Genomic DNA, 26972 nt, shown 5'->3' with positions numbered 1-26972 from the left:
AGGGACCCTATTTTAGCGCCGGGGAAGGAGGGGTCCCCCTCCGCTGATACGAGAGAGCTTCAGCGCCCCGCTGTAAGGGAAAGACCAGCCTTTCGACTCCTCCCTGTCCAATCCCGGCTCCCCGGGGTCGGGGGCGGGGGGCGGCGTCGTCAAGGTCTCGGATGCTCATATAGATGCCACCTCCCTTCCCGGGCCCCGGCCTGCAGCGAGGTCACTTGGGTGGACGTCCAGGCCAGGTCCCCAGAGCTGGCGGGAGGGTGCACCCGAGTGCGCCAAGGGGGCTGCATGCCCCCCACAGCGGGGTCGTAGGGCGAGCTGGCGGCTAGGAGGGGAATTAGGGGCCACTGCGGAGAGGCCCGCTCGCGCTCGCGGACCAGCCTCGGGGGCTGGTATGGACCCTGGCCGCAAGGCGGCGTCATTTGGGCAACCGGTGCAGGACACAGTAGCGAGCCTGCTGGGGTGCGCTTCAGGATGGCATAAAGGTCCAGGGAGTCCCCGGGCTGGGCCCAGGAAGCAAGGCTGGCGGGAACGGAGGTGGGGAGTGGAGCCTTTTTGGGAAGCTCATTAACAGGCGCCTACCGGGCGAGCGGCTGCCGCCCCCTGGCGGCAGTTGTGGGAGGCACCTTGAAGGTGAAAAGCAGGTGACCAAAATGCCTCCAGCGGGACCCAGGGGGCCTTCCCCTCTACCCACCAGTGAGGTAGCCCCTTAACTGTGTGATTAGAGCCAAGGCAGGGAAGGAGGTGGTCAGTCCGGCTCTGGGAAGCAGCAGTCTGCGCAAAGCTATGCTGGCTCCGGCCAAAATCCACCATCACCCACGGCCCCTACCCAAGGAAAGCCACTCACACACTAGTTAAAACTAAGTCAGATTTTTATTATTTTCCATAGACCACATCATTTAATAATAAAAAAAATAAAAATAAAAATTGAACAAAAGGAAAAGGTGGATATAAAGTGAAACCGGTGGGCAGAAGGCAAGGGCTGCAGGACAGAAAGACTGGGAACTGCAGGGGCCCTGGGACTCAGGAGAGGCTGATTCAGCTCATAGGTGACCCAGTCCTGGCCCCAGCTGTTCCCAAGAAGGGGTGTGAGTACCCAAAGGAGGTGGTGAACAGGATGGAGGAAAAATGAAAAAGGTTGGGGCTCCTGGCTGTTCCCCAACTCTGGGCCACCACCTCCCTCTCTAACCTAGCTCTTCCCTCTCACAGACTTCATGGGAAATGAGAGGGCGAAATCCCGAGATAGGTTATGGGGTACAGGGGAGGAAGATGGCCACTGCTCCATTTGGTATGTAGGGACAGGTGGCAGCCATACTTCAGCACTGGGCAAATGGCATGAAAGAGATTGTACCTATCCCTCTGTGGCCTTGAGCCCCCACCCCGGGGCAGGGTGGCTGATGCCTGCAGCTCTCCCTACTGTTTTCCCAGCTAGCGGCGCCCACCCCGGTCCCGCACAGGTGTGCTCCGACTCCGGCTCCTGCTGTGGCGCTTGGTATCTCTGCGGTCCCTCTCCCTGCCTCGTTCCCGGTCCCGTTCCCTTTCCCTATCCCTGTCACGCTCCCCCCTGTCACGCTCCCGGTCCCTCTCTCTCTCCCGGTCCCGCTCTCGGCTGTGCTCTCGCCGCTTCTCTCGCTCCAGCTGTCGGTTCCGCTCCCGCTCTGCTTCCTTCTCCCGCTCCTTTTGCTCTTCTTCTTCTTGCTCCTTCCGCCGCTTCTCCCGTTCCTTGGCCCGTTCAGCCCTCTCTGCCTCCTTCTGAACAATCTGCAGCCGGCAGGAAAGGCAATAGGCATTTCAGTCCAGCTCACATCAGTCCTGCTTTTGTCTATTTGCACTTAGACCAGGCACTCCTAGCTCAGGGTCACTGTTGGCTTTGCTGTTAAGCAGGAAGAATATGTGTGTGTTGGGGGCGGGGGTGGGGGGTGGGGTGGGGCACGCAACAATGACATTTGTCCTTGCCTCAGAGTCCCAGTTCCTCCAAGTGTTTATCTTTTACATTCACAGCAGGTAGTGGGCACCATCCATACCTGGCCTCTGGTATGTCCCTAGCTGCCTACATGTGAACAAATCTCTTTTCTCTTTAGTTGAGTGGCATAAACCTAAAATTCCCAAAAGGCCTGTTACAAAGAAACAGATTTAAAAGCAAAAACCCTATGTATTAAAAAAGAGAGAAATGGGTGAGCTTATAAAACAGATTTCTCTGCTACCTGAAATTAATTTTTAAGAAGCATGACTGGCACAGCCAGCTTCCTAGGATATGTGAACACAGTTCCTGTCTTTGTGTCTACCTCCACCCTCTCAGGTTTGGCTTCTCTACAGGGCAGTCTCATCAACTGTTTCTTAAAACTGCCTCTTTCCGTGATGCTGTTTCTTCCCTTATTACCCTAAGCCGTTCCTTAGGCCCCAGCCTTGCTGCAGCTCTGAGCCGGGCAGGAAGGCCGGCACCCACCTGGCTGTCAGTGAGTGGGAGCCAGTAGATGCAGGGAGCTGCCTTGGTCTTGCGGAAAAGGTCATCCAGAAGCTTGGCCGGTGGTTCCTCCTGAGCTTTTTCTGAGGTGCAAGAAAATGAGTCAGACTTGATGCACAGCACCCCATGTCCCATCCCACTTGGGTCCCTGCGCCATGTCCCAGTGGATATGTGTGCCCCACAGCTAAGTACCTTTCTTCTCACTCTTCTTTTCTTTGGATTTCGCACGTTCCTTGCGACGGCGGTCACGGGACCGTGATCGGGAACGGGGCCCTTCTCGAACTTTGTCCCGATCCCATTCACGCTCTGATCGAGTTCGCTCCCGGCGCTCCATTTCCCGTTCCCGCTCTGCCCACTGTTCCCGCACTGCCCGCTCCTGCTCCCTCTGCTCTGCTCGGGGATGCTGTGGTGGCTGGGCTGGGGGCGGGGGTGGAGGATGCAGGGGCCGTGGTACCCCCTGCTCTTCTGTTTTAGTTTCAGAGGGACGGTCCACTAAGAGGCCCCGGTGATAGTCCAGCTGTGAGGAGAGGAGGGACAAGGACAGTCAGGATGGAGACATCACTCCCGCAGAAGGAGCCTAGGTACCAGAGGACAGAGGCTTCGGAGCCCCGGGTTTAAATAAAGGAACCAAATAGGAGGGAGGAGAGAGAGGAATCTCAGGAGAAGATGGCCTCCCCTGCCCCTACCTCAGTTTCTTACCTCATCTTGCTCAGCATAGTCGGCACAAAGGAATTTGGGATTGGACTGGGGCCATTTGACCCCATGTAGAGCCGTGCGAGTAGCAACTGCTTCTTCTACTGTTGAATACTGGCGAGGGAAGGGAGAAGGCAGAGGGGTCATAATAGGCCTTTAATCTTGCCCACTTGCTACAATGCCCTCAAACCTGCCACGCTGGTCACAAAAAAGAAACATGCCATAACCTAGAGCAGGGGTCCTTAAACTACGGCCCGCGGGCCGCACGCAGCCCGCTGAAAACATTTATCCGGCCCGCCGGGTGTTTTTGCCACCGCTGCCTGTTGCTTAGCAGCCGACTAGTTTTTTTTTTAAACTATAGTCCGGCCCTCCAACGGTCTGAGGGACAGTGAACTGGCCCCCGTTTAAAAAGTTTGAGGACCCCTGACCTAGAGCTTCGTCTGCTCCTCACCGTTACAAAGCAATGAGACTTGATCTTGTCAATCCAGAAGGCCTCTTCCACCAGAGTTCCTGTACGTCCCAACAATTCCTTCAGTTGGCCTAAAGTGAAGGGTCGAACCTGCCAACGAAAGTGGAAGAACAATACTCAGATAACTAATATCATGATTTCCCAAGCCACTGTCACGGGAGTACAGCTTCAAAGTTTGCTGAGGGCACAGAAGTGAGGAATCCTCTGGTAGTAATGTGAGAAGAATGGTAACACTCCCTAAGGCGTTATGTGCCAGCCCTTCTGCAAATTCTAAGAAAACTCTGCAAGGTGATATTTTTTTCTCCCCATTTTTCAGATGAAAAGACAGATTGTGAGGTTAAGTAACTTGCTCAATCTGTCTTTTTAGGAGTTGAACCTAAGAAGTATGAGTCCAAAGCTCAAACTCAACCAGGCTGCACTGTGGGAAAAATAACTTACCAAATTGGAGATGTGCACGATGTTACTGATCTTTCCCCGGGGTGGGGAGGGCACCTGAGCAGTTCGCACTGGATCATCAATTGTAATGGAAACTCCAGACTTCTGCTGGCTAATGGAACGTCGTGTTAAAGTATCTCCTAAAGTCACTAACAAATAGAGCACACAAATGGTTTTCAGTAGGGAACAACATGACTTTTTTTAGTTGATTTTTTTTTTTTTTGAGAGAGAGAGAGAGAGAGGAAGGGAGAGGGAGAGAGGAAAACACAGATGCAAGAAATATCAATTGGCTACCTCCTGCATGCCCCCTACTGGGGATCAAGCCTGCAAACCAGGCATGTGCCCACCTTTTGGTATATGGAACGACACTCAACCAACTGAGCCACAAGGACCAGGGCAACATGACTTTTCCCGACTCAGGAGTCACTCTTCCATCTAAATGTGTTGAGCACCTATGATGTGCAAGGTATTGTCTAGGCTAATCTCATTAAGGGGATTCAAAGATTAAACAGAGTAAAAACTAGCCCTCAAGTAGCTTAATAACTTAGGAGGGGTAGAGAAAGACAGATATGTAAAATACTATATAAGGCTGGAAAACATTAAAAGAAGTCCAAATAAAGTGCTCTGGGAATTTGGGGAGTTGCACTGTTTCACTCATTAGTGATTCACCCACCTTTCTTTACTTCATGCTCCACAGGTGGGGGCAAGGCCACCTCTACTGAAACCTGGGGAGGTATAGGGGGTTCTGCTTCAGGCTCTTTTTCTTCTTCTTCTTCTTCCCTCTGCCCATTCTCCTGGCCCTCTGCAGGCACTACCTATAAAGAATCAGATGTGGAGGGATTCTTAAACACTCGCATATTCTTTTCAGCCTCTGGTTTCCTGTGAGAGAGGGTCGTACAGTTAACCCAGCATGTGTCTTCCCACATCTTGGGATTGTTAATGCCTCAACTCTGTCATGAGGAAAACTAAGCCAGGAGTTCCATAGATTTTCTTCTGGATAGGGTAAGATAGTAAATATTTTTAGGCTTTGTGAGCCATACAGTTTCTGTTGCAACTATTCAACTCTGACTGTATAACATAGAGGAGCCACAGACAAGAGTACATGAACTGATGTGACTGTGTTCTAATAAAACTTTATTACAGGAAACAGGTTGGATTCAGTAGTCCACTGATTCCTAAAAGAACCAAGTAACCCAACTCTCGGCAGACTCCATCATAGCTCCTCGGTGCCTGCTCTGCCTCCACTACTCCCTCACTCAACACTGGGGTGAAGGAGCCTTACCTGAGTAACGGTCCGGCATATTTTCAGCCCTTTGTCATGGGTCCCATCGTCACCATTGCGATCGGTTTCATCCTCAGAGATTCGGGAGTCATCAGCATGAAGATCCACAACAGCCTCCTGCCCCGCCAGGGGTTTGATGTCGGGGATGAGGCTCTGGGACACAGATACCCCCCACCCCGTTACACTGGGCCCATGTCTACTCCCACCTCAATGTGTCTCATCCTCCCTTCCCTGGCTCCTCCCACCTCACCTTGAGTGATTCGGTGGTGATACTGATGGAGGGTTTCTTCTGTGTGGTGGCTGTGCTGGCTCCCCAACGCCGCTTCCGACAAGGCTGGCCCCCCTCTGTGTCACTGTTTCCACCTGGCACCCCCTTGGCAGCTGCTGTTCCCAAGAAATAGGACCCAAAAGTTAGACGGTCTCAGGCTCTCTACTGGTTCATACAACACCCAGATAGCCTTCAATTGGAATTTTAGTAAAAGGTTAACTTAAGGAACTTATATTTGGGGACTGGGGAAGCCATGCTTCAAAATAAAAGGACTGGAGCCACTTTCTGACAAATGAAAGCTATTCATCTCTGAAGGCAACAAGGAAGAGTAACCAGTTTAAATTTTTAGTGGTAGAAATACCTAAAGTTCTGGGGAAGAAAGATTGAGGATAGGGTAATGCAGAAAAAAAAATAAAACCATAATACTAAAATCTAAGATCATGATGTGATCTGATTATGCTTTAGGTTAATTTTCACACTACAGATTGATATTTAAGTTATAAAGATCTATTACACTTTTGTCAATTTAGAGTTCCTCATTGGAAAAATGTTAAACATGTTACTGTTCGAAGTGTGGGGCACTCTCTTTTCCTCAGATACTCTTAGAATAAGGCATAAACTGGTAAACACTATATAGGATTCTCTCAAACCCACTCCTGGTTTTGAGAGTTCAGACACCTGAAAGAATAAATACATGTAGGACTACATAAGAAATGGTGAAACTTCTCACAACCTACCTCACTAGAGTTGAGAAAGAAATGCGACCGGGGAAAAATGACAGGGATTGTTTAATGTTTTGAGTTTCAAAATGGAACCCTACATATGCCAAAAAGATGTAGATTTGCTGTGTGGAGGTCATGAGGCAGGAGTGGGTGACCCAAGAATGCCATTGAGAGAGAATGGGAATTTCTCTGTGAACTCTGGTTTTTATGCTATTCTTGGCCTTTATCAGGGATTTGGGGCTAGACTTACAGACAACGGAGATCTTCCTCTTGAATGATTTAGGCAGCGAACTCTGTATAGAGAAGAAAAGGGGAAAAAAGAGAAAGAGACACACCCCACAGAGAGGGGGGAAGGAGGTTAGATGGGGCAGTCTTAGCTTAAGCTTCAAAGACACAGAGAGAGAGACACAGAGACAGACAGAGACCAAAACAGAAGCAGCAAACGGCAAAAACGAAGCAGAATCAATGCAAGTTAGAGAAACAGAGAAAAAAATAAAACCAAACATCACAGCAGGGAAAAGTCCTCTAGCTCATACCACACCTATGTATTAGCTTAACCAGAAATAAGCTGGAAGAGGAATTCAGTAGCCTCCCAGCCCTTCCAAGTTGTTGGTCATGGCCTCTTCCACTGTCTCTATGGGGTAAGAGGACACCAAGCCCAGGCTGTGCCCAGAACTGGGTCATCTGGCCTCCTAGGTCTTCCTTGCTAATTTGGGGAAAACATGAGGAAACCAACTTTGGGACGGCAACTTTAACAAGGTAACCATCCTCCTTTTCTCAATGTCCAGTCTGACATCCACTCACAGTGGCTTTGAGTCGTTAAGACAGCTGTCAAGACTGTCCAGACCCCCACCACACTGTGGAAAAGGGCAGCACTGGACCCACTGGAGGCGAGGCCCCTGCAAAAAGTGCCCGGGAAGAATTTTACGGTGTCTCTGGTAAAGGAAGGTTTCTATGAAGGGCAGACTGTCCCCAGGAGAGTCTCAGACTTTCCAAGCACTGTGCAACTCTAGTAAAGCCTTACTGTTTCCTTCTGAACAGGGCTTAAGCCTTAGGGGCTCTGCCAAGGACCAGAAACCTCCAAAGTTGATTTCAAGTAATTTTCTGTCCCAAACACTCAGTGGGAGAAAGACTATGGACAGAACAAAAAGAGGAAGAGAGAGAGAAAAGGGGAATAGAGCATTTTTAGACTTAATGCTTATTTCTGGAAAAACTAAGAACTACCACCCTTCTTAAGGGCAGGGAAGTACCCTCTTGATAAAATAACCTTTCACCATCCACCCCCCACAGCCCCATCTGTGTAGTCTAACCAAGTCTCCTTGGTCTCTGTTAAGGGCCAGCCTGACCCCTAGCCAGGCTGCTCTTGATGGGTTAGTGAGAAGAGAAAAAAAAAAAGTCTTAATTAAAACAGGAAAAACATGAACCAAATAAATAAATAAATCCAATAAAGAAATCAGGAAAATAAAGAAAAAGAAAAAATTAAAATAAAACATAAAATAAAAAGAAGAAAATAAAGAGGAAAATAAACTAGGAATATGACAAATGTTCCAGGTACCATCTCACACCTGGGATCTTCAGTTCAGCCAATCGCACCTCACTGTGTACTGTATCTAGTCAACCGCCGGTCCAATCAGAATGAGCCCTCCCTGCTAGGCGCTGTGCAATTGGTGGGGGGTTGGGTTGGCAAAAAAGGTGGGCGCACGGCGTGGTGGTCAGCACGGCAATGCCAGAGTCCTCCCAGGGGCGCAGGGGGGGCGGGAGGGAAACGTGTGGGGGGACGCTGCCCAGTTTCCATGATGTCAATATAGTTCACTGGTGGTAGCCAGGCTCAGCGAGGGGCACAGGGGGAAAAAGGGGCAGAGACATCAGTCCCAGCTCTGTAGGGGCATCATCTTGCAGTCCCTGATGAGATGGCCTGTGAGAAGCAGGAATGGTCCTGGCCTTTTATCGTGAGAGGCAGGCAGGACCCTATGTCCACCAGTGGCAAGCTGCAGCAATACCACCACCCAATACTTGGAATCCAGGTGATGACTCCAGAGTCCCTTTCTCCTCTGACTGTAACTGGGGAGGGGGGTCCTCTCACCGAGTGGGATCATGGAACCTCTGATGAAGGCAGCCTGGGGGTAGAAGGTGATAGCCCCAGGACCTGGCACACATTCAGCATCAAGGTCAGAATGCTTTTCTTCTGAGAGTTGTGTGTGGCATCTTCTCAGGGACTCCAGCTGAGACAGTGGTTCCAGTCAGGTGGATGGATGAGCTCCTGCCTCCAGGAATGGAGGAGAAGTTGGAGCAACCAACATGCTGCCCTTCATCATGGACAACAGGGACCAGAGGAAAGTCCATCTGATGAGCAAGTGATGATACATGGCTGGGCTGTCATCAGCATTAAATCCCTGGGCTCAGACCCTAGACTCCTCCGCAGGGTTCCTAGTCGTCACAGCTTAAGCCGAGAGCCCCACTCGGTATTTCATAGCATGGCACTGTGATCACAAACATTGACTCTGTAGGAGGTCTTGGTGCCCTAGATGGGGATCCCAACAGTCTGCAGCAAAGGAGGTAACCCACAGTCCTCAAAAGAGTAAGGGCATGTGGGCAGGCGCCCCAGCACTGACACAAGCTCTTCTTGGGGTGTCCCAAATAGGGAGATGGTGCAAGTCCACCCCTTTCCAAATGCTTTTTGCTTTCTCAATACAAGTCTCTCCAGAACAGTGCTCTTCTTGGCCCCCTGATGTAGGCAAGGCAGGGAGGCAAAAGGGGGCCCATCACAGGATCCCATATACATGCCCCCCTCTGGCCAAGACACCTGGACAGCAGACTCGGCTCTGATTGGGCAGCTCAGTAGCAGCGGGTGGGTCCAGAGGAAGAGGCGGCATCAGCGATTGGCCAGTTGGGCAGGGTTATATTTTACGGGCGGATTATCGTACATGAGGTACTTGGACAAAGTTTTAAGAAGGACCTTGTAATAAATAATATTCTGCACATCAAATCACTTTCACCGGCCCCACCCCCCGCAACACACACCAAAGAAAGGCTACACACACAACAGTCCCTCCCACCCTGTTACCCCATTCCCAAACCCAGCTAATTCTTTCTGTTACTTTAAGAGCCAGCTGGACTTCGATGGCTCTGATGGGGGGAGGCCCCTGAATTGGGTGCAGGATAATATATATGACAAAAAAGGAAGTGGAGGGGTCACAGAAGTGGAGAAGGGGCCTTTGGAATCACCCCAGGTTGTGGGTTCTAAGTAGCTACATCTCTGCAATGAGACCACTGGGGGGCAGATGACAAACAAAAATTCCTCAGCATGGCTGGTCAGCTGAGAACCATCAAAGCCCACTAGATGGCGTTTAGCTGTAACAGACTTTTTAAAAGGAGGGAAAGCTAAAGGAGTTCCCACAGGGAAAAGCTGGAGAAGGTGGCAGGGAAAGCTGAGCCCAGGTTTTAGATAAAGGGCCATTAACTGACTTTCCCATTAGTTACAAACTTCCAGAGTCTGGACTGCGTTACTTCCCCATCAAGGAAAGGGGAAATAATGAGCCCTGTCCCCATCACAAGGGGTCTCCCTTGCTAAACCAGCGAACTCTCCCTTGGCCCTACTCTGATGGGAGCCTCTGCTTATCCCCTTCTTTAGCTATCCAACTGTGGACAAGGGATCACCAGGGTGGTCCACTCCTTCCCCTAGGTCCACTCCTTCCCTCCCACCTAATGGGCAGCTTGAAGATTTACCTCTTTCTTCTCCTCATCTTCAGCACTGCCCTCCGGGCGGTCATCATTGCTGACTTGGTCTGCAACAGGCATGGGGGGCTCTGGCACCTCATTTTCAGGTCTGTTTTCATTTGTATCCATGGTCACTTCCTCCTTCTCCTCACTGACAAGTATGGGGAGAGGTTGGGAGAGAAGGGCAGGAAAGAACCAAGGGGAAGAGAGAACAAAATGTTAGGTTTTGGATCAGGAAACCTCCATGCCTCATCACTTGGATGGGCTGGGAGAGCTGCTTTCCACACCAGACGAGAGATTTCCCCCCCTCAGGAAAAGTGGGAAACAGTTTTCCTTGGGGAAGTGCACAGATCAGAGCAACCTCAGATGGGATAAAGCTGTTATTTGTTGGGCCAGGATTCCAACTGTTCTTAGGTAATTAATCAAAGTACTCTTACAGAAGACAATCAGCCCCTAGTCCCTCAGAAGTGACTGTGATTTGTCTACAACCTTGTGGCCTCGCTGTCCCCTAGTCACAGGCACCTGTATTTAACAAAATTGCATACAAACTAAGGGAAGCCTGATTCTTGGGAGAGAGAATGACCGCAGCTGTGGCAAATGATTCCAATCTTGTGTTTAATCAACTGCTTAATAAGTAAAGACCTACTAACCCATAGGATCTGGAGACACCAGGAATGGAGAGATGGTAGGGGTGGGGGCTGTAGGGAAGTTAGGGGTGGTGAGGGTTCAAGCTTCAACAAGAACCCTCTCTCATCAGAAAGGAAAAGCTAAAACTGCTGGAGAGAGTATGAAAGCTCAGAGAAGAAATCAGGCCACTTTTACCTGCTCAGAGGTGTAGGAATTGTTCTTACTTTCTGCTTTCGCCCAGTTTCTCCCATTCCCTCATTCCAACTTCCAAGAGATAGAGAGCAGCCTCCCAGTCAGGACACACCCTCCCCCACAAATACAGAACCCACTTCCACTCTCCCCCAATCACACACGTTCTCTCTCATTTAAGGCAATGAATTCCAGAGACTCACTTCAGATAAACTATTTTCCTCTCTTCTTTTTCTGTCTTCCTTCACCCCTAACTTCTACCTCTAATCTCATCCCCACTATCACCCATACACTGGGATAAAAAAAAAAAAAAATCAAATCGAGATGATCAGGGGCCTAAGCCTCAGAAGGGAAACCAAACCTCCCCAGGCTGATAATCACCACCGGGAATTTCAGCATTCCCGAGGGCTGACTGACACTCAGAGGTCAGAGCAGCTTCCCCAGAGCAAGCAGGGAGGGATGCACAGGAAGGGGGGAGGGGAAAATCGGAACTGTGCCCCCAGCTAACAGGCCCCCACAGAAACACAAGATTCAAAACTCTAAATCTAAAGAAAAGGCTTATCCAAAAAATACCTATTTCCTACAGAGAGAGGACAAGTGGGGCCAATTAGAAATCAGGCAGGAAGGACAAAGGGGGAAAGCAGAATGACTGAAAACAAACCAAAACGAAAGACGGAATGAAAGCCAGGGGGCAGAGGAGGAAGACGCGGTGGGCTAGGTCAGTGGGGAAAGAGGATACATGGAAATGTGAAGCTCTCACCCTTCTTTGCTTTCTGATAACATGATTTTTTTTCTCCCCCTGGAAGTGCTGTTTATCCCTTTCTGGAATGGAAGAAATAACAAAAACCAAACAAAAAATCCTAAAAAATTAAAACAAAACACCTTCCTTGTCCCAAGATCCCACCACCTCCTCCCCAACCACCCGATCCAGAGAGAGAAAATCGAGATGGAGCAACTGGGGATCCAAAAAATGGTAAATGGAAGGGGAGGTGGTGGTGGTGGTGAGGGAGGTTAAAAGAGATCTGGATTTTAAGAGATAAGCGTTAAGTCCTCACGGCAAACCCCGAGTTCGGCTGGACGGGTCTCTCTGGAGGAGGAGGAGGAAGAGGCCAGGCTGCTGGTAGTGGCTGGCTCTATTGTATTAGCGGAGCAGCGGCGATCAGCCGGAGACATGCAGGGCAGCCATCTTGCCACTTACCCAGCAGCCCGTGTGCGAGGGGAGGGCCCGCTGCCGCAGGGAGGGGAGGGGAGGGGAGGGGAAGGAAGGGAGGAGGGGAGCGGGGGGAGGGAAGGGAGGGGGAGGAGGGCGGCGCTGAGCGAGCGAGCTTCTCCTCCCCGGGCCGGCCACCGGGAGCTCTCTGCCGGCTCCATCGGTCTGGCCCTTTTCCTTCTTTTCTCGGGTTACAACAGCTACCAAGGCCTAACCCCGCAGGGAGAGGGTGCTCTCTCCTACTCTTCCCAGGGGCGGGGAGGGGGCTGGGTAGAGAGGACATACAAAGTTACAGCTGCTTGCCTGGAAGATTCCAGAGAATAGAAGCAAGGAAAACTGCAGAGCTGGGAGTGAAAAAACGATTAAAGAGGGCAGATAACAATGTCAAAGTTGAAAGGCACAGAATGGAGGGTCGCAAGCAATTTATGTGCCCACCTCCCTCTCTTCAAGAAACCAGACATGAAACCTCGCAACCAGATCAGCCAGCTAGCTGGTCAAGGTGGGGAGGTCGGGTAAGAACTAGTACGATCCAATCACTACAGTAACTTCCTGCTCGCCCCCAACATTGACGTCTTTCACTCCAACCTGTCCTTTCCCCGCGGATGTTGGAAGTGGATAGACAGGAGTTCCTTTTCCAATTACCAGTGTGCGGGTAGGTGGTGTGGGGGTGGGTGAGGGAAAGGTGTCTCTGAAGATATGACAGACAACTTTGTTTTATAGAGTCTTTAATAAGGTCACCCTGCCCCAGAGTCCACTGGAGACGGAAAAGAAAAGGATAAACAGGGCAAGGGGACCTTGGATAGCGGAAGCACGAAGGCAATTCTTGGAGCAAGGGCTCCAAGGCGAGGGCTCTGAAGTGGGTAAGAAACTGAAATGAGAGCGCGGTTACACCAGGTGGGGGTGATCTGCTGGGCAGAGAGTGATTGGGAACTAAGTGGAAATTATTATGGGCATCTTCACCGGCCTAAATGTGAGAAGGGAACCTGACTCTAATCATTCATAAAGCATTCAGTAGATGCTCAATATAATCATTTGTGGACTACAAAGGGGCTCCTTTTGTATCCTAGTAGCAGTAGAGGTTTAACACTAAGACAAGCTTCTGAGTACCTAACCCAGCTGTTCTCAACCTGTGGGTCTCGACCCCTTTGGGGGTCGCCTAAGACCATCGGAAAACACATATATAATTACATATTGTTTTTGTGATTAATCACTATGCTTTAATTATGTCCAATTTGTAACAATGAAATTAGGGGTCACCACAACATGAGGAACTGTATTAAAGGGTCGCGGCATTAGGAAGGTTGAGAACCACTGACCTAACCAAAAGCTTAGTGTTTATCTCATTTGCAATACCAGAGCTTTTAGGCAAGAATAAAATTTCCTCCCCGCTGCTTAAAATCTTAAACTTACATGCCAAATGAATGCTAAAGAGGTCATGGAGTTTATTTTATACATTATTGTAAAAGTTCCCTGTCTCCTTAGTAAGATTAGGAGCTTTGGAGTCAAATTGGCTAGGGCCCATACAAGTTGTGTGATATGGGCAAGTTTCTAACTCTGTGCATTTCCTTCTTAAACTGTAAAGCGGGAAAAATAACAATACATATCTCGTGGAACAGTATAAAGGTTCACACTTAATGGTCTGGCTTGAACGACACCTCAAGTCAGGTAAGAATGTGCATACATACATGTCTGATTAATAGGCCATTATCTCATTTGATGTCACCTATAGAGCTTTTTAAAACATTTTATTTCCTCAAAGAGTGGACTTCTCTGTCTCTGATACAATGACTTTCAGTAATTGGCCTGACAGATTTTCAGCAATGTCCTTATCACTCTGTATAACAGTGATGGCGAACCTTTTGAGCTCGGTGTGTCAGCATTTTGAAAAACCCTAACTTAACTCTGGTGCCGTGTCACATATAGAAATTTTTTGATATTTGCAACCATAGTAAAACAAAGATTTATATTTTTGATATTTATTTTATATATTTAAATGCCATTTAACAAAGAAAAATCAACCAAAAAAATGAGTTCGCGTGTCACCTCTGACATGCGTGTCATAGGTTCGCCATCACTGGGCTAGGACTCTACTGGTTTACTTGCCCCTCACATCCATCCTGCAGGGTTCCTCAGGGTCAGAGACTACAGCCCTTGGTCCCTAGCCCAAGGCCTAACACAAAGAAATGCTCAGTAAATACTTCTGAATTAGGTTGTCATTGTGGGTATCAAGTGGACACTTTAATAAGTGCTTGCTCAACTATAAGTTTTCCTCTTAAAACATGTCTTTGGCTAGAATTCCCACAAATAATGTTACCTTTAAAATTCCTCAAATAAATACTCCCTGTCCATCAATTGCCCTAAAATACTTTCAGCTGCCAATTTGCTTCTCCAGAAGTAGTTTCCTTGGAGAAAAAAAATTTTTCTCTACTGGAAATTTCACTTTTTTTTTAACCTCTTTTTTAAAATAAGAATTTTACCGTGTTATCATCCTTGGGCTTCTTAAGGCACAGCAAGTTTGTGAAACTGCCCCATAATCAATTCTGTAGGAAACAAAACTTCCCAAGGCTTTAAAAGAATTCTTGAAATTACCCCAAAAGGGAACTCAATTTACTTGCAGGACCAATCCAAAAGCCTTGTTAGCTATAGGTCAGAGTCCCACACAGCTTTTCCTTGTAGTCTCTGACTTCCCACTTATTTTAGTTCTTACACAAATGTTTCTGATATCTTTGGATATATGTGAAATTGCATGGGGGTTAGGGTTGGGGGTTATCTACCCATAATTAAACAGCATTTGTAACCCAGAAGAAAAGGATATTACTACTTGGAGGCTAATAACATCACACTACAGTTAACAACTGAATATGAATAAAATTCTGAGAGGCTAATGGAAAAGAAAATTTTATGAGCATATGTTTGAAGTTTAGTTTTTGTAGAAAATTCATGAGATGACGTGAAAGTTAATAAAAAAGAGTGGAACTTGACTACCACCAGGCAGAGATTTTAATACAGAATACTCTCAGGTGCATACTAGTTCTAAAATAACAAGGACAGTATGATTTTGGGGGAATATGTCCTGAGATACCAATTTCTCAATGAGCAAATTCTACTGATGACAATAAATTCTACTTTTTTATTATGCATCATTTGGCATACTGGCACTGAAGGTCCCCCCTGAGGAGTACCAATTACGGTGTCATATTGGCTTAAAGGACCATTTCCTTCCTCCTATTCAGGCAAAAAGCCCTAAATTTCTCTTGCAGGGTTTGTATACACAGTAAGGCTGTCTTCAGAAAATTTCAGGTTTGAATCAACAACTGCTCCCATAAAGTTTTTTTCCCCTCTATTTTTTTTTAAATGTAAAAAGAGAATATCCTTATTTTCTGCTTTATGAGGACATTTTTGTTATATCCATAGCAGGCAGAAGATTGTATTTTGGAATAGGGCTCAACTGAAATAGAACTGAAGCTCACAAATTCCTGCTCCAAGCAATGAAAAAGATACCTTACCCCATAAATCTAGAATTCCTCAGGGCACAATCAGAATTAGAATGGATTTAGCCAAGTACAGCAAAAAAGTTAGGTAATCTCTTCCAAGTGGTGAGAGGTCCTTGAAGTACAGTCTAATTTTTTTTAACACTTTACTGAATCAATAGGACCTATGCTGTTTTTATTAAAGTCATGTGATTTCTGGTTAAGACGGAGCAAAACCAAGGTTAAGCCACAAAAGGTCTTTCCCATTTAATACTGTTGATCCCACTTTTAAAAGTGGCCAGGGTTCCCAAGGTCACTGGCTAAACACTAGAACTGGGGTGGGGGAGGAGGGGGATGTGAAAGACCAGGAGTGTTGTGAATTAGTTGTATCAGGACCTCTCAGAATAGCCTATGGGTTTAGGCCTTTGGGCATGTCTTTTCTTTAGGTTGATGACTAGACCCTGGTCGGCAAACTGCTTTGGCCCCTTGAGTGTGGCTCTTCCTAAGCCTTAGGGGTACCCTAATTAAGTTAATAACAATGTACCTACCTATATAGTTTAAGTTTAAAAAATTTGGCTCTCAAAAGAAATTTCAATCGTTGTACTGTTGATATTTGGCTCTGTTGACTAATGAGTTTGCTGACCACTGGACGAGACCATTTGAAGATAGGTTGAAGGAAAGCAGGTAAGAGGAATGTGTGTGAACTCTCCTAAACTCACATGCATTTCTAATCTAGAGGCTGTTCCATTGAACCGTGCCTAGGCAACAATGGACAATCATAGTATTTGCCCCAAGTGCCACTTGTCTATCACCTTGCCAGAATCACGTAGATTAGATTACTTTAGTCATAAAATGAAGATCAAAGCCACCTTTAACTGGGGAGAAAAACTGTATATGACTCCAAGCCTCATTTGCCCTGGACTCCACGTGAAAGTCCAGAAATAAAGGTGCTTCAAAACAGCATAAAGCGCTGTTCTGTTGCCAGAAAGAACCTCACAGACCCACAGAATTTTAGGGCAAGCAAAGAGCTTTTTAGAAAATTACTTGCTTCTCAAAGTGCATAGGAGGCAGTTTCTCATGCCCAGTCAGTAGCAGGTTGTCAACACCTACTTCCAAACTGCCATTATGCAAAGGCCATGCTGTACCCCCATGGGATGGGGAGGCAAGTATTATCACTGGTTGATGGACACGGAAGGGAAGGTGTCACCCCATTTCCTCATCGATGGTGTAGCTGGGGAAATCCTCAACACCTTCCAGAATCCGCTGAGTTTTCACTTTATGGTCCTAGAAGAAAAACCCTTTTCCAAAGGAGAATGTACTCATCCCAAAAAGGAAAAACAAAAACTTTTCAAAGGAAGTAGAATGAACTTTTGGCTTTCAAAAAAAAAAAAAATGTAATGCCCACAAGATGGCAGCAGAGGCAAGAATGTTGTAATGGACAGTAACAAGGGTCGTGCCAAGGCAAAAGCTATGTAGTAGAGTATAAACTATTATTAAAGTCATTAAAAAATGAGATAATAAAATCATGTCACCTGCCCACCACCCTCCAAAATCAGAAGTAAAAAGATGGTCTGAAGTTCTCAGAAAAGTGTAAATTATTAGACTTTTACATAAAGGGAAAATCATACTGATAGTATAGTGTTAAAATTACATAGAAACAATCATGAAAAAACTTTAGGCCAACTGTCTATATAGGACATTCACCAACGCAGTACCAGATTCCTGATGTCTAAAAGTTAAGCATCTTATTTCCACAATGCTTTTCTTTTTCATTTCCCATGAGAATTTGAAGCCAGGAATTCTGGTTCAATGGCTTTTTAATTTATAATACTTGGCTCAGAATAATAAATGTTCAATTACAAATTTAATTTGATATGAGTATTTTTCTAGAACTAAATACAAGGAAATAAAAAACTCACATTAATTATCTAAATGATAAAATCAATTCAAGAGTCTTAGGGACCCAAGAATTAACTTTGGACTTGATATGGATTTCATATTTTGCTGTATGCTATAAGAGATAACTGTGTCTAATAAAATGATAGCAAATAAACAAGAAAAATACAGAAACTAAAACAAAGCAACACCCTTCTGTGTCTTTCTTTGTAGACCCTCAATATCCTTTATTAACCTGTATTCCGGGCTTAGATGTAGTTGGTAAATGAGTTAAAAATTGAGTTAAGATGTTTTGGGTCAAGTTCCTCACACTGTCTTGAGTTTGGAGACAGAAGTCTCTGCTGCCTGCTCCTTAAAGGAATCAACTATTTTGGTCAAGTGATCCTAGATGTTTCTTTACGCTCTTACCACCACTTTTCAGACCACGTATCTTAAGATTTCTGGTGGTAGCTCCCAACATAGTAACTGAAGTCTAGCCTTTGTCCAGATAAAGCTCTGCCTTCATGTTTTAAAAGGAAACTAGGACATGCTTAGTCAAAGAACTCTTGCGAGCAAAGAATTACTTTCCTAGTTTCTTGTTATACTCGAGTCAAAATATATCACTTACACAGTGTGATGAATCCTTTCTGATTCTGGTAGGTGAGAGGTTGGAGTCTCTGAGGTTTGGGGCTGTGTGGCAGCTGGTGGCTCTGCCTCTTCAGCTTCACACTTCTTTGGGCTCTCCTGTCAGGACAAACATAGCAAAACACACATAGCAACATACTTAAATCTGCTGGGTTCCTTTTCTTTAATCTGGAGCTGGTAAAAGGCATAGCAGAATATACACGGTACCAACTCTACACATAGCTCTATATATCTTTGTTATTTCATTTTATAAAGCGGAATGGAATATTGCTTAAAGAATTTCCATGCCAGCAATAATTTTATTATAATTCTTTTTCAAGAGAACCAAGAAAAGGCTTCCTTTTGAGCAGAAAAAAATGAGTTTTGTGGAAGAATTGACCCCGAGAGTCCTGGAACTGAGAATTTAGCCACATGAACCAGGGAATTGGAAATGAGTTAAGTGGAATCTAACAGGTATCCCCAACCTTATACATTTCTAATGAGCCTTGTCCAGATTGACCTTTCAGTTTTATAGCTAAGACAAAAGGGAAAATCATGCTTAATCCTCTCTCTCCCTTTAGGGAGAGGGCATAATAGCCTACCCGTTCAGGCTGTACCCTCTGAGTCACATGCTTTTCGGCTGGCTCAGGTTGGCTCATAGGCCTCACTTGAATAGAGGATGATATGGAGGTCCTCTCCTTTGGCTCAATGACCTGCGGTTGTAGCACTGGTGGAGTTGCAACCTCCTGACCAGAAGAGGGATCTTTGGTTTCAGTGTAGCTGGTGTTGCTGTCCCTGGAGACTCCAGGGCTCAGAGACTGAAGAAATGAAACACATAAGGCAAATTATTTTATATGGTGTATGTTCAGTAGGTCACTGGTTTTCCAACTTCTGCTGACCCAATTTAATACTTTCCACCTTTTTGTCCCTGTGTTTATTCCTGTTTGAGTTAGTGACCTCCCTGGCTTCTTATATTATTCAACAAATTACTCATTAAGCCCCACTAGGTGCTGGGTACTGGAATACACGTTAAAAGGCATGTCCCTAGCCTCAAGAAGTTTATAGTTTAGTAGAGGAGATGGATAAATGAACTAAAAAAAAGTTCAAAATTCAAATTCTTTTCATTGGAATCAAAGGGGCTCAAAATAAAAAAGGACCCATTTAGGGATCACTGAATTGAAAATTAGATTCTGAAATGAGGGGAAAGTAATCACTGAACTGGGGACTAAAGGAAGCTTTTCCTATTTCTGCCAGAAAATATGATAGGTTCTCCTGTGATTGAAAAACACTGGCATACAGATGGCATACAGATAGAACATCAATGCACCCTGGGTACTCCCATACTTACTTTTCTGCTGTTGCTTGATGCTGAACGAGAACGGGAACGTGACCTAGACTCTGATGTTGATCTGGAACCCATCTTGGATCTACCACGAGGGTTGGCATGAGATGCATCTTTCTGCTTAGATCTCGGAGGTGAGTGAGACTGAGAGCCTGAACTATCAGGAGAGCGAGATCTTGATCTAGAACTGGAAGATGAGGATGAGGAGGACCGGCTAGAGGATGAGTCAGCTAACCGTTTCAATCTGTGGCTTGGGAGAAGGGTATGAGAAGCCCCTCTGCCTTCCTTCTGTTCCAAAGACGGCTGTTTAAGAGATTCCTCAGTGATCCCTTTGGCCGGTGCTAATTCCTCAATTTTTAGAGGGAGTGGTTGACCAGATTTGTCTAACTCAGTTTCAAGATCCTTCTGGGTTGAGGATTCAGCTGGTGTGCTTTTCTGAACCAGAGGCAGGACATTCTCCTCTGGCACTTTCTCTGCTGGAGATTCTGCTTTGGTGTCTGCAGGACTTGACAAGAGAGACAAGCCTCCCGCCAACTGGACAGTATGCTGAGATATTAATAGCTCCCTGTCCTCAGCATCCGTATTAGGAGGAGATAACTGAATGAGAACAGGGGGGGCTGGGCCTTCCATGGGCTCTACTTCTTCACTCTGAAGCTGGGTATTAGGTGGTGGTGAAGATGCTTCCTTGGTAAGTAAAGGTGGGGGAGTCTCCTCCTCACTGGCAGTTTGCTCTGGTTGTAGCATCAGAGGGGCCTTCTCTAGATCTTCAGTCAATCGAGGAGGGGAAGGGGACTTTGATTTTCCCTCTACGCCTTTTAAAGGCTTTAATTCTCTTTCTTCTTCAAGGGGAGAAGCTGTTTTCATCTCTTTCTCCTGCTGATGTCTGGCCAAATGACTTTTTCTACTAGCCTCTTCCTGGGACCTTGTAACTCTCCCTCCTCTCTCTAAGCCCTCCTGTTCCTGGGACTTTATGGTTTGGGATCTCTCATCCATCAGCTCTTCTGGTTCTGCCCTGGGCACCTCTTTCCCCTCTTTTTCTTCCTCAAACTGTTTCAGAACTGGTGCATCCCTCGATTTTAACCCCTCATCATCTTCTTCCTCTTCCTCTTCTTCTTCCTCTTCCTCCTCCTCTTCTTCTTCCTCCTCTGTTTTCAAATTTCGATCTGCTCTGACCCTTAGATTTCTGGAAGGTGTTTCTTGATCCTCTTCTTCCTCAGCAGCCTGGCTGCACTCAGAGAGTTTAGCTGCTCTTGCCTGAAAAAAAAAGAAAAAAAAAAAGATAGATATACAATGATTCCAAGTATATTAGCTCACTATCAACAGAAGAGAAAAAGTATCCAACGAGACACACACAGGAAAGAGAAACTCAATGACATGTGCTTTCAGCAACATAGAAATAAGTGTGACAGTAGACAAGCATGACTAATGTGGACTCTAATGAGAAGCAAAATAGTGACCAAAAGGAATACAATAATGAAACTTCTGGTTCATATTTTAGCTTCAAGCTTGAAAAATAAATATAAATTGAACATCAAGAAAGTGGGGGGGGGGGGGGGACTGACCTATTATCATTTAATGTGATTATTTTTGTCATTTTGGTATATTTTATTTCCCCCCATTATTTATTTTCCATAGTCATAATTACACTATACATACAGTTTTTTGGTTGTTTTTTTTTTTTGGCTTAACAACAGATTTTCATTGTCTCACAGTTTGGGAGGCTACAAGTTTGAGATCTAGGTGATAGCCAAAACTCTCAAGGCACTAGGAAGGATCTGTTCCAGGCCTCTCTCCTACCCTCTAGTAGTTCCTTGAACACTTCGAGTGGTGTTCTCTCTGTGGATGTGTCTGTCTCTGAGTCCAAATTTCCCCTTTGCATAAGAATGCAGTCATATTGGATAAGGGCCCACCTTGATAACCTCATTTTAACCTGACCCTGTTTACAAATAAAGTCACATTCACAGATACTTGGAATTAGGACTTCAACATCTTTTGGGGGATGCAATTCAACCCATAACAGCAAAGTACATGTCTATATATTCTCAATTTGCAGCTACATCTTCTTCCCTCTTTCTCTGCTCTTCACATTCCTTATTCCTCAACAGCCATCATTAAGATCAATCTTTGAGGATAAGTTCAAAATATATTTTTCTGGAAAAATGAAGGTATTAGTGGAACACCTAGAAAAATTTAAATAAGATGACTATATATATACTTTTGTATTCTGCTCACTTAACATCATATCATATAGCTTTAAGGTTTTAACTGAATAATTACTTAGAAATCTAAGGCCAGAGCAGATTTAAATTTAAAAAAAAAAAAAAAAAGAAAAGATGAAAGGGAGGAGAAAGAAGATGAGTGTATAGAAATCTAGAGACACCAACTCTGAAATAGTTTGAGAAGGAAGAGCAGGAGATATCCAAAGCATTACCCAAAGAGGTGATAGATGCTTTAAGAGGTACTTGACTTACCTGCCTGACCCTGGATGATCGTCTTTCTCCTTTCCTTGGTTTCTCATCATCAGAGTCACCTTTCTCTTCAGAAATAGAGGAGCCTTTTCCTATCAAATGAAAGAAAATCAAGTCACATTCATGACATGAACACTCATTCAAGGCTGTTTTCTAAAACATAATCATAGCATATGAACTGGTTAATACATATTTCTATCAATTTCTTTGACTTCTATGCAGAAGAGTATATAAAGCCCTAAGGGTCAAGATCTTAATAATTCCTGCTATGTATGTCTAAAATATTTTTAATATCTCAAAGCCAATTCACTTAGTACAAATAACTCAAATGTAAAATAACTACCAAGGGCTTCAAACTGTCTAGCAGAGATGTACAAATACTAAGTGCAATATATTTTTCATTTCAGAGAGGGAAAGGGAGAGAGATAGAAACATCAATGATGAGAGAGAATCATTGATTGGCTGCCTCCTGTACACCCCACACTGGGGATCGAGCCCGCAACCCGGGCATGTGCCCGTGATCGGAATCGAACCCAGAACCCTTCAGTCCGCAGGCTGACGCTCTATTCACTGAACCAAACCGGCTAGGGCCAAAGTGTATTTATTTCAATAAAATGTTTTCTCACTCTAAATTAAAACTCAAGATCTCACTAGGTTCAATGTCTTTTTTTTTTAGTTTCCTATTGCTACTACTAGTTTTGACTAAAATATTATGATTAATATGCCAGTTTGTAAAATAACAATCTCATGAAATAAGTACTTATATGCATGGTTTTCAGGGCCTTAAAGTTCTTAGAAATTACTAGAAGCAAACAGGACAAGGCTTCAGAAATGAGCCCTTCTCTCTTTTTTTTTTTCAAATATATTTTATTGATTTTTTACAGAGAGGAAGGGAGAGAGATAGAGAGTTAGAAACATCGATGAGAGAGAAACATCGATCAGCTGCCTCCTGCACATCTCCCACTGGGGATGTGCCCGCAACCCAGGTACATGCCCTCGACCGGAATCGAACCTGAGACCTTTCGGTCCGCAGGCCGACGCTCTATCCACTGAGCCAAACCGGTTTTGGCGAGCCCTTCTCAATTATGTATTATACTAGAGGCCCGTTGCAGGAAGATTCCTGTAAGAATAGGGCTTCCTGCGGCTGGAGTGAAGCAGAGAAGGGAGCGAAACCTGCTGAGGCGGGTCGCATACGGCAGGCCCGGATGGCGGCCGGGCAGGCCAGTGGTTCGCTGCTGTCCCGTCCTGCCTCTCGTATGCAAATTTAACGCCCATATTTGTTGGGTTAATTTGCATAGTCTTCTGATTGGCTGATAGGCATAGCGAAGGTATGGTCAATTAGCATCTTTGTCTTTTATTAGTATAGATATGGAACTCAAAGTGAGATTTTTTTAAAGGAAAAGTAAGTTATATTAAAAGAATGCTTGGAAACTACCAATCTAAGTCATTCCAAATAATAAATCCATGTAAAAGTGAAAAAACTTTCTCTCACATTTCATGAAGGATGGTAACTGTGGATAAATAGTATTTAAACTGGTGGCAAATAAAGCAGATGGTATGAGCTCTAACCCAAGGGCAGGATTTATTTCTATATTTCAACAATCTAAAATGAACTGGAAGACTGCACATATTTTATAAAACTTTACTCCATGATCACCTGATTAACAAGATCTCTGCATATACATCATTTTTTATCTGGGTTAGTGAATAAAGACTTGCATTATGGGTGTGTGTACAGGATCTATGGTTAAGGTATACAGTGACAGGCCAGATTCTTTAGTAAACATGTAAAGAATAATCTAAGAAACCAATAAATAATGTAGTGGCTATAGTAATAATTTCATAATTAAATGACCGGAATAGGTTAAATTATAACATTAATAAAACAAAAAGATATTTCCCCTAAGCACAGCTCCTTTGCAAGTATAAAGGAGAGGAACAGATTTATTGACAGTTTTATAAAAAGGAAAAAAAAAAGGTAGGTGTGGGACAGATGAATAGGCAGAGCACAGAGGATTTTTAGGGCAGCGAAAATATTTTGTATGATACTGTAATGATGAATACACGTCATTAATATTTGTCAAAACCCAGAGAATGTACATCAATAGTGAACCTGAAGATAAACTATGGACTTTGGGTGATTATGATGTGTCAATATAGGTGCATCAATTTTAAGAAGTGTACCATTCTGGTGAGGGGATGTTGATAGTGGGGGAGGCTATGCATATGTGGGGCAAAGGACATATGGGAACTCTCTGTACCTTTGTCTTGATTTTGCTGTGAAACTAATACTACTCTTAAAAACAAAAACAAAAACCATTACCCAGGTGCTCAAGAGTTAAAAAAAAGAAAAAAGTTAATCAGGTTGGAGGGAAAGTTAAAAATTTTAAATTGCAGATATTTTAAGCTTATACATAGATAATTTCCTGACCGGGAATCAAACCGTTGACCTAATGGTTCATAAGTCGATGCTCAACCATTGAGCCACACCAGTGGGCAAAAAAACATTTTTTAAAGAATAAAATCCTGCCCTGGTCGATTTGGCTCAGCAGATAGAGTGTCGGCCTGTGGACTGAAGGGTCCTGGGTTTGACTCTTGTCAGGGGCACATGCCCAGTTTGCAAGCTCGGTCCCTGGTGGGGGGTGTGCAGGAGGCAGCCAATCAATGCTTCTCTCTCATCATTTATGTATCTCTCTCTCTCTCCCTCTCCCTTCCACTCTGAAATCAATTAAAAAAAAAAAGAATAAAATCCTAAACTCTGGATAGAAAACCTACATAGAGATTCTCAAATACTCCTCAAATACAATAAACTGCTAAAATTCATAGACCTAGCCATCCCAAATACTTTTATCACTGCAAGTTCTATATAAGAAACATTTTTTATTTTCAATATATAAACCAGAGTTATAAGCACATATTTAAAGTCATATGAGAGATGTTTTGTGGTTAATAACAGACTTTCAGTAAATACATATATGCTCTGATTAAATAAACATAATTTTCGGGGTGGGGGTGGGGGGGAGAAAGCATGTACAAAGTTGGCCAGACATAAATGTATTAAAGTTAGGTATATACAAGCAAATAGCTTCTTTCTCCACCTATTGTAAGCTGCATACTATTCTATTGGATCATATTATTTTGATACTGTAAAATGGCAGCAACAGGATTCTAGATGATTACCCCTCGGGAAGCACTTGAGTAGTAAGTCATCAAAAAGATGAGGGTAGCCCAGCCAGCCTGGCTCAGTGGTTGAGTGTCGACCTATGAACCAGGAGGTCACGGTTCAATTCCCAGTCAGAATCGAACATGCCTGGGTTGCGGGCTCAATCCCCAGTGTGGGCGTGCAGGAGGTAGCTGATCAGTGATTCTCTCTCATCACTGATGTTTCTCTCTCTCTCTTCCTGTCCCTTCCTCTCTGAATGCAATATAAATATAGAAGAAAAAAAAAAAGATGAGGATAAAATGGGCAGGGCTGTTCAGAAAGTTTTGGTCATCATTGTGTTGTAAAAAATGTGACAAACAACAAGAGCTTAATAAGCAATACAAAATATAAGGAAGAGATGAGGAATCTCTTTGTACAAAGCTGATAGGATGAAGACAAGCTTCTGGGAAAGCTGCCATCTTCTATTATGAGTACATGGCCACATAAGTGTCCTAAACCAGATGTGAATAATGTGTAGAAACTGAGCAACTTTTGCAAAAGGTGGGGCTAATAGTGGTAACAGGTTGCCCTAACCGGTTTGGCTCAGTGGATAGAGCGTTGGCCTGTGGACTGAAGGGTCCCAGGTTCGATTCTGGTCAAGGGCATGTACCTTGGTTGCGGGCACATCCCCAGTAGGTGTGCAGGAGGCAGCTGATCAATGTTTCTCTCTCATCGATGTTTCTAACTCTCTATACCTCTCCTTTCCCCTCTGTAAAAAATCAATAAAATATATTTTTTAAAAATAGTGGTAACAGATTAATAGATGTATTTCAGGAACTGAAAAGCAAGTCAGGGTAAATTATAAGATCTCCAAGATTCCAAAGCCAGAAGCTTTCAGGAGAAAGGAAAATATGGCTGCTAGCTGCTAGTCAGTGTAGAATGTATTAAGGTGAAGAATATAAGAGTCATATTGGAAAGTAGTTTCTTCATCCTAGAAAACAAATCCCTGGGCAGTATTTGCAGGACCCAAGTAAGGTAGCTAAAGATCACAGCAAAACCTGTGGTCAAAGGGTATCCTTAGGTTGGAATAAAATGCAGGAATTAAGAGAATGGAGACCAGGCAATGATGCCAAACCTAAATCTGAGTAATGGTAGCTATATAAGTAACATTATCTAGCATTCCTCTAGAACCGCAGCATCCAGATTTAATATGAGAAAAAGAGTAAGTACCACATGCTTTTAAGCCAAAGGCTGGCTACAATCCCCTGGGGCTATCCCTTTGTTAAAGAACCTGTATTCTAAGTATTCATTTTTAAATATTTTGGAATTTTTCTTCCTACTTTTCCTACATCAAGCTCTTTTTGAAGAAATGAACAAGGATTTTTGTATACCCAGTTATGATCTTTAAGGAAATCCAGACAAATTCTGACTATTGGAGGGTGGACAGTGACTCCCCACACCTTAGAAAATCTGATAAAAGTGATGGAGAGTTAAGAAGTCAAGAAGGACGCCTGGCTGGCATGGCTCAGTGGTTGAGCATCGACCTATGAACCAGGAGGTCATGGCTCGATTCCACATCAGGGCACATGCCCGGTTGTGGACTCCATCTCCAGTGTGGGATGTGCAGGAGGCAGCCAATCAATGATTCTTTCTCATCATTGATGTTTCTATCTCTCTCCCTCTCCTTTCCCCTCTAAAATCAATAAAATTAAAAAACAAAAAACAAAGTCAAGAAGGAGAGCCAGGGAGGATTTTATAAACCAACTAGAGCAGTGGTTGCCAACCAGTGGCCCGCGGACCACTGGTGGACCACTGGTGGTCCGTGAGGTCTGAAAGGTTGACAACCGCTGCTTTAAGGAAACCTTTGGAGCAGTGGTCGCCAACTGGTGGTCCGTGAACCACTGGTGGTCTGTGAGGTCCGAAAGGATGGCGACCACTGAACTAGAGACCTAGTGCACGAATTTGTGCACAGGTGGGG

At 44.9% G+C, this 26972-nt stretch overlaps 1 protein-coding gene across 10 annotated transcripts in view; it reads right to left on the bottom strand.

Annotated features, from left to right (window-relative positions):
• Window positions 1-851: 851 nt before the first annotated feature.
• The window catches only part of ACIN1 (apoptotic chromatin condensation inducer 1), a 35666-nt gene continuing 9545 nt past the window's right edge, over window positions 852-26972 (bottom strand). For 4 of the 10 annotated variants that reach the window (XM_006100058.1, XM_006100062.1, XM_023763676.1 and 1 more), the window contains 15 exons: window positions 21856-21944; window positions 19391-20638; window positions 18645-18860; window positions 18047-18162; window positions 10057-10198; window positions 6581-6623; window positions 5591-5724; window positions 5341-5493; window positions 4732-4873; window positions 4062-4207; window positions 3606-3713; window positions 3161-3268; window positions 2654-2978; window positions 2444-2544; window positions 852-1758 (listed from right to left, as the gene is read on the bottom strand). In XM_006100058.1, coding sequence (XP_006100120.1) covers window positions 1426-1758; window positions 2444-2544; window positions 2654-2978; window positions 3161-3268; window positions 3606-3713; window positions 4062-4207; window positions 4732-4873; window positions 5341-5493; window positions 5591-5724; window positions 6581-6623; window positions 10057-10198; window positions 18047-18162; window positions 18645-18860; window positions 19391-20638; window positions 21856-21944 — 3404 coding nt within the window. In that variant the 3' untranslated portion in view covers window positions 852-1425. Of the gene's footprint in view, window positions 1759-2443; window positions 2545-2653; window positions 2979-3160; window positions 3269-3605; window positions 3714-4061; window positions 4208-4731; window positions 4874-5340; window positions 5494-5590; window positions 5725-6580; window positions 6624-10056; window positions 10199-11623; window positions 11686-11918; window positions 12078-18046; window positions 18163-18644; window positions 18861-19390; window positions 20639-21855; window positions 21945-26972 lie in introns of those variants that run through there. The other 6 variants (XM_023763674.1, XM_006100060.3, XM_023763673.1 and 3 more) reach the window with 6 other exon arrangements.

Source organism: Myotis lucifugus, unplaced genomic scaffold (assembly GCF_000147115.1).
Source record: "Myotis lucifugus unplaced genomic scaffold, Myoluc2.0 scaffold_297, whole genome shotgun sequence".
Lineage (NCBI taxonomy): Eukaryota > Metazoa > Chordata > Mammalia > Chiroptera > Vespertilionidae > Myotis > Myotis lucifugus.
Note: the sequence above shows the minus strand (reverse complement) of the source record. Positions and strands in the feature narration are given on the sequence as shown.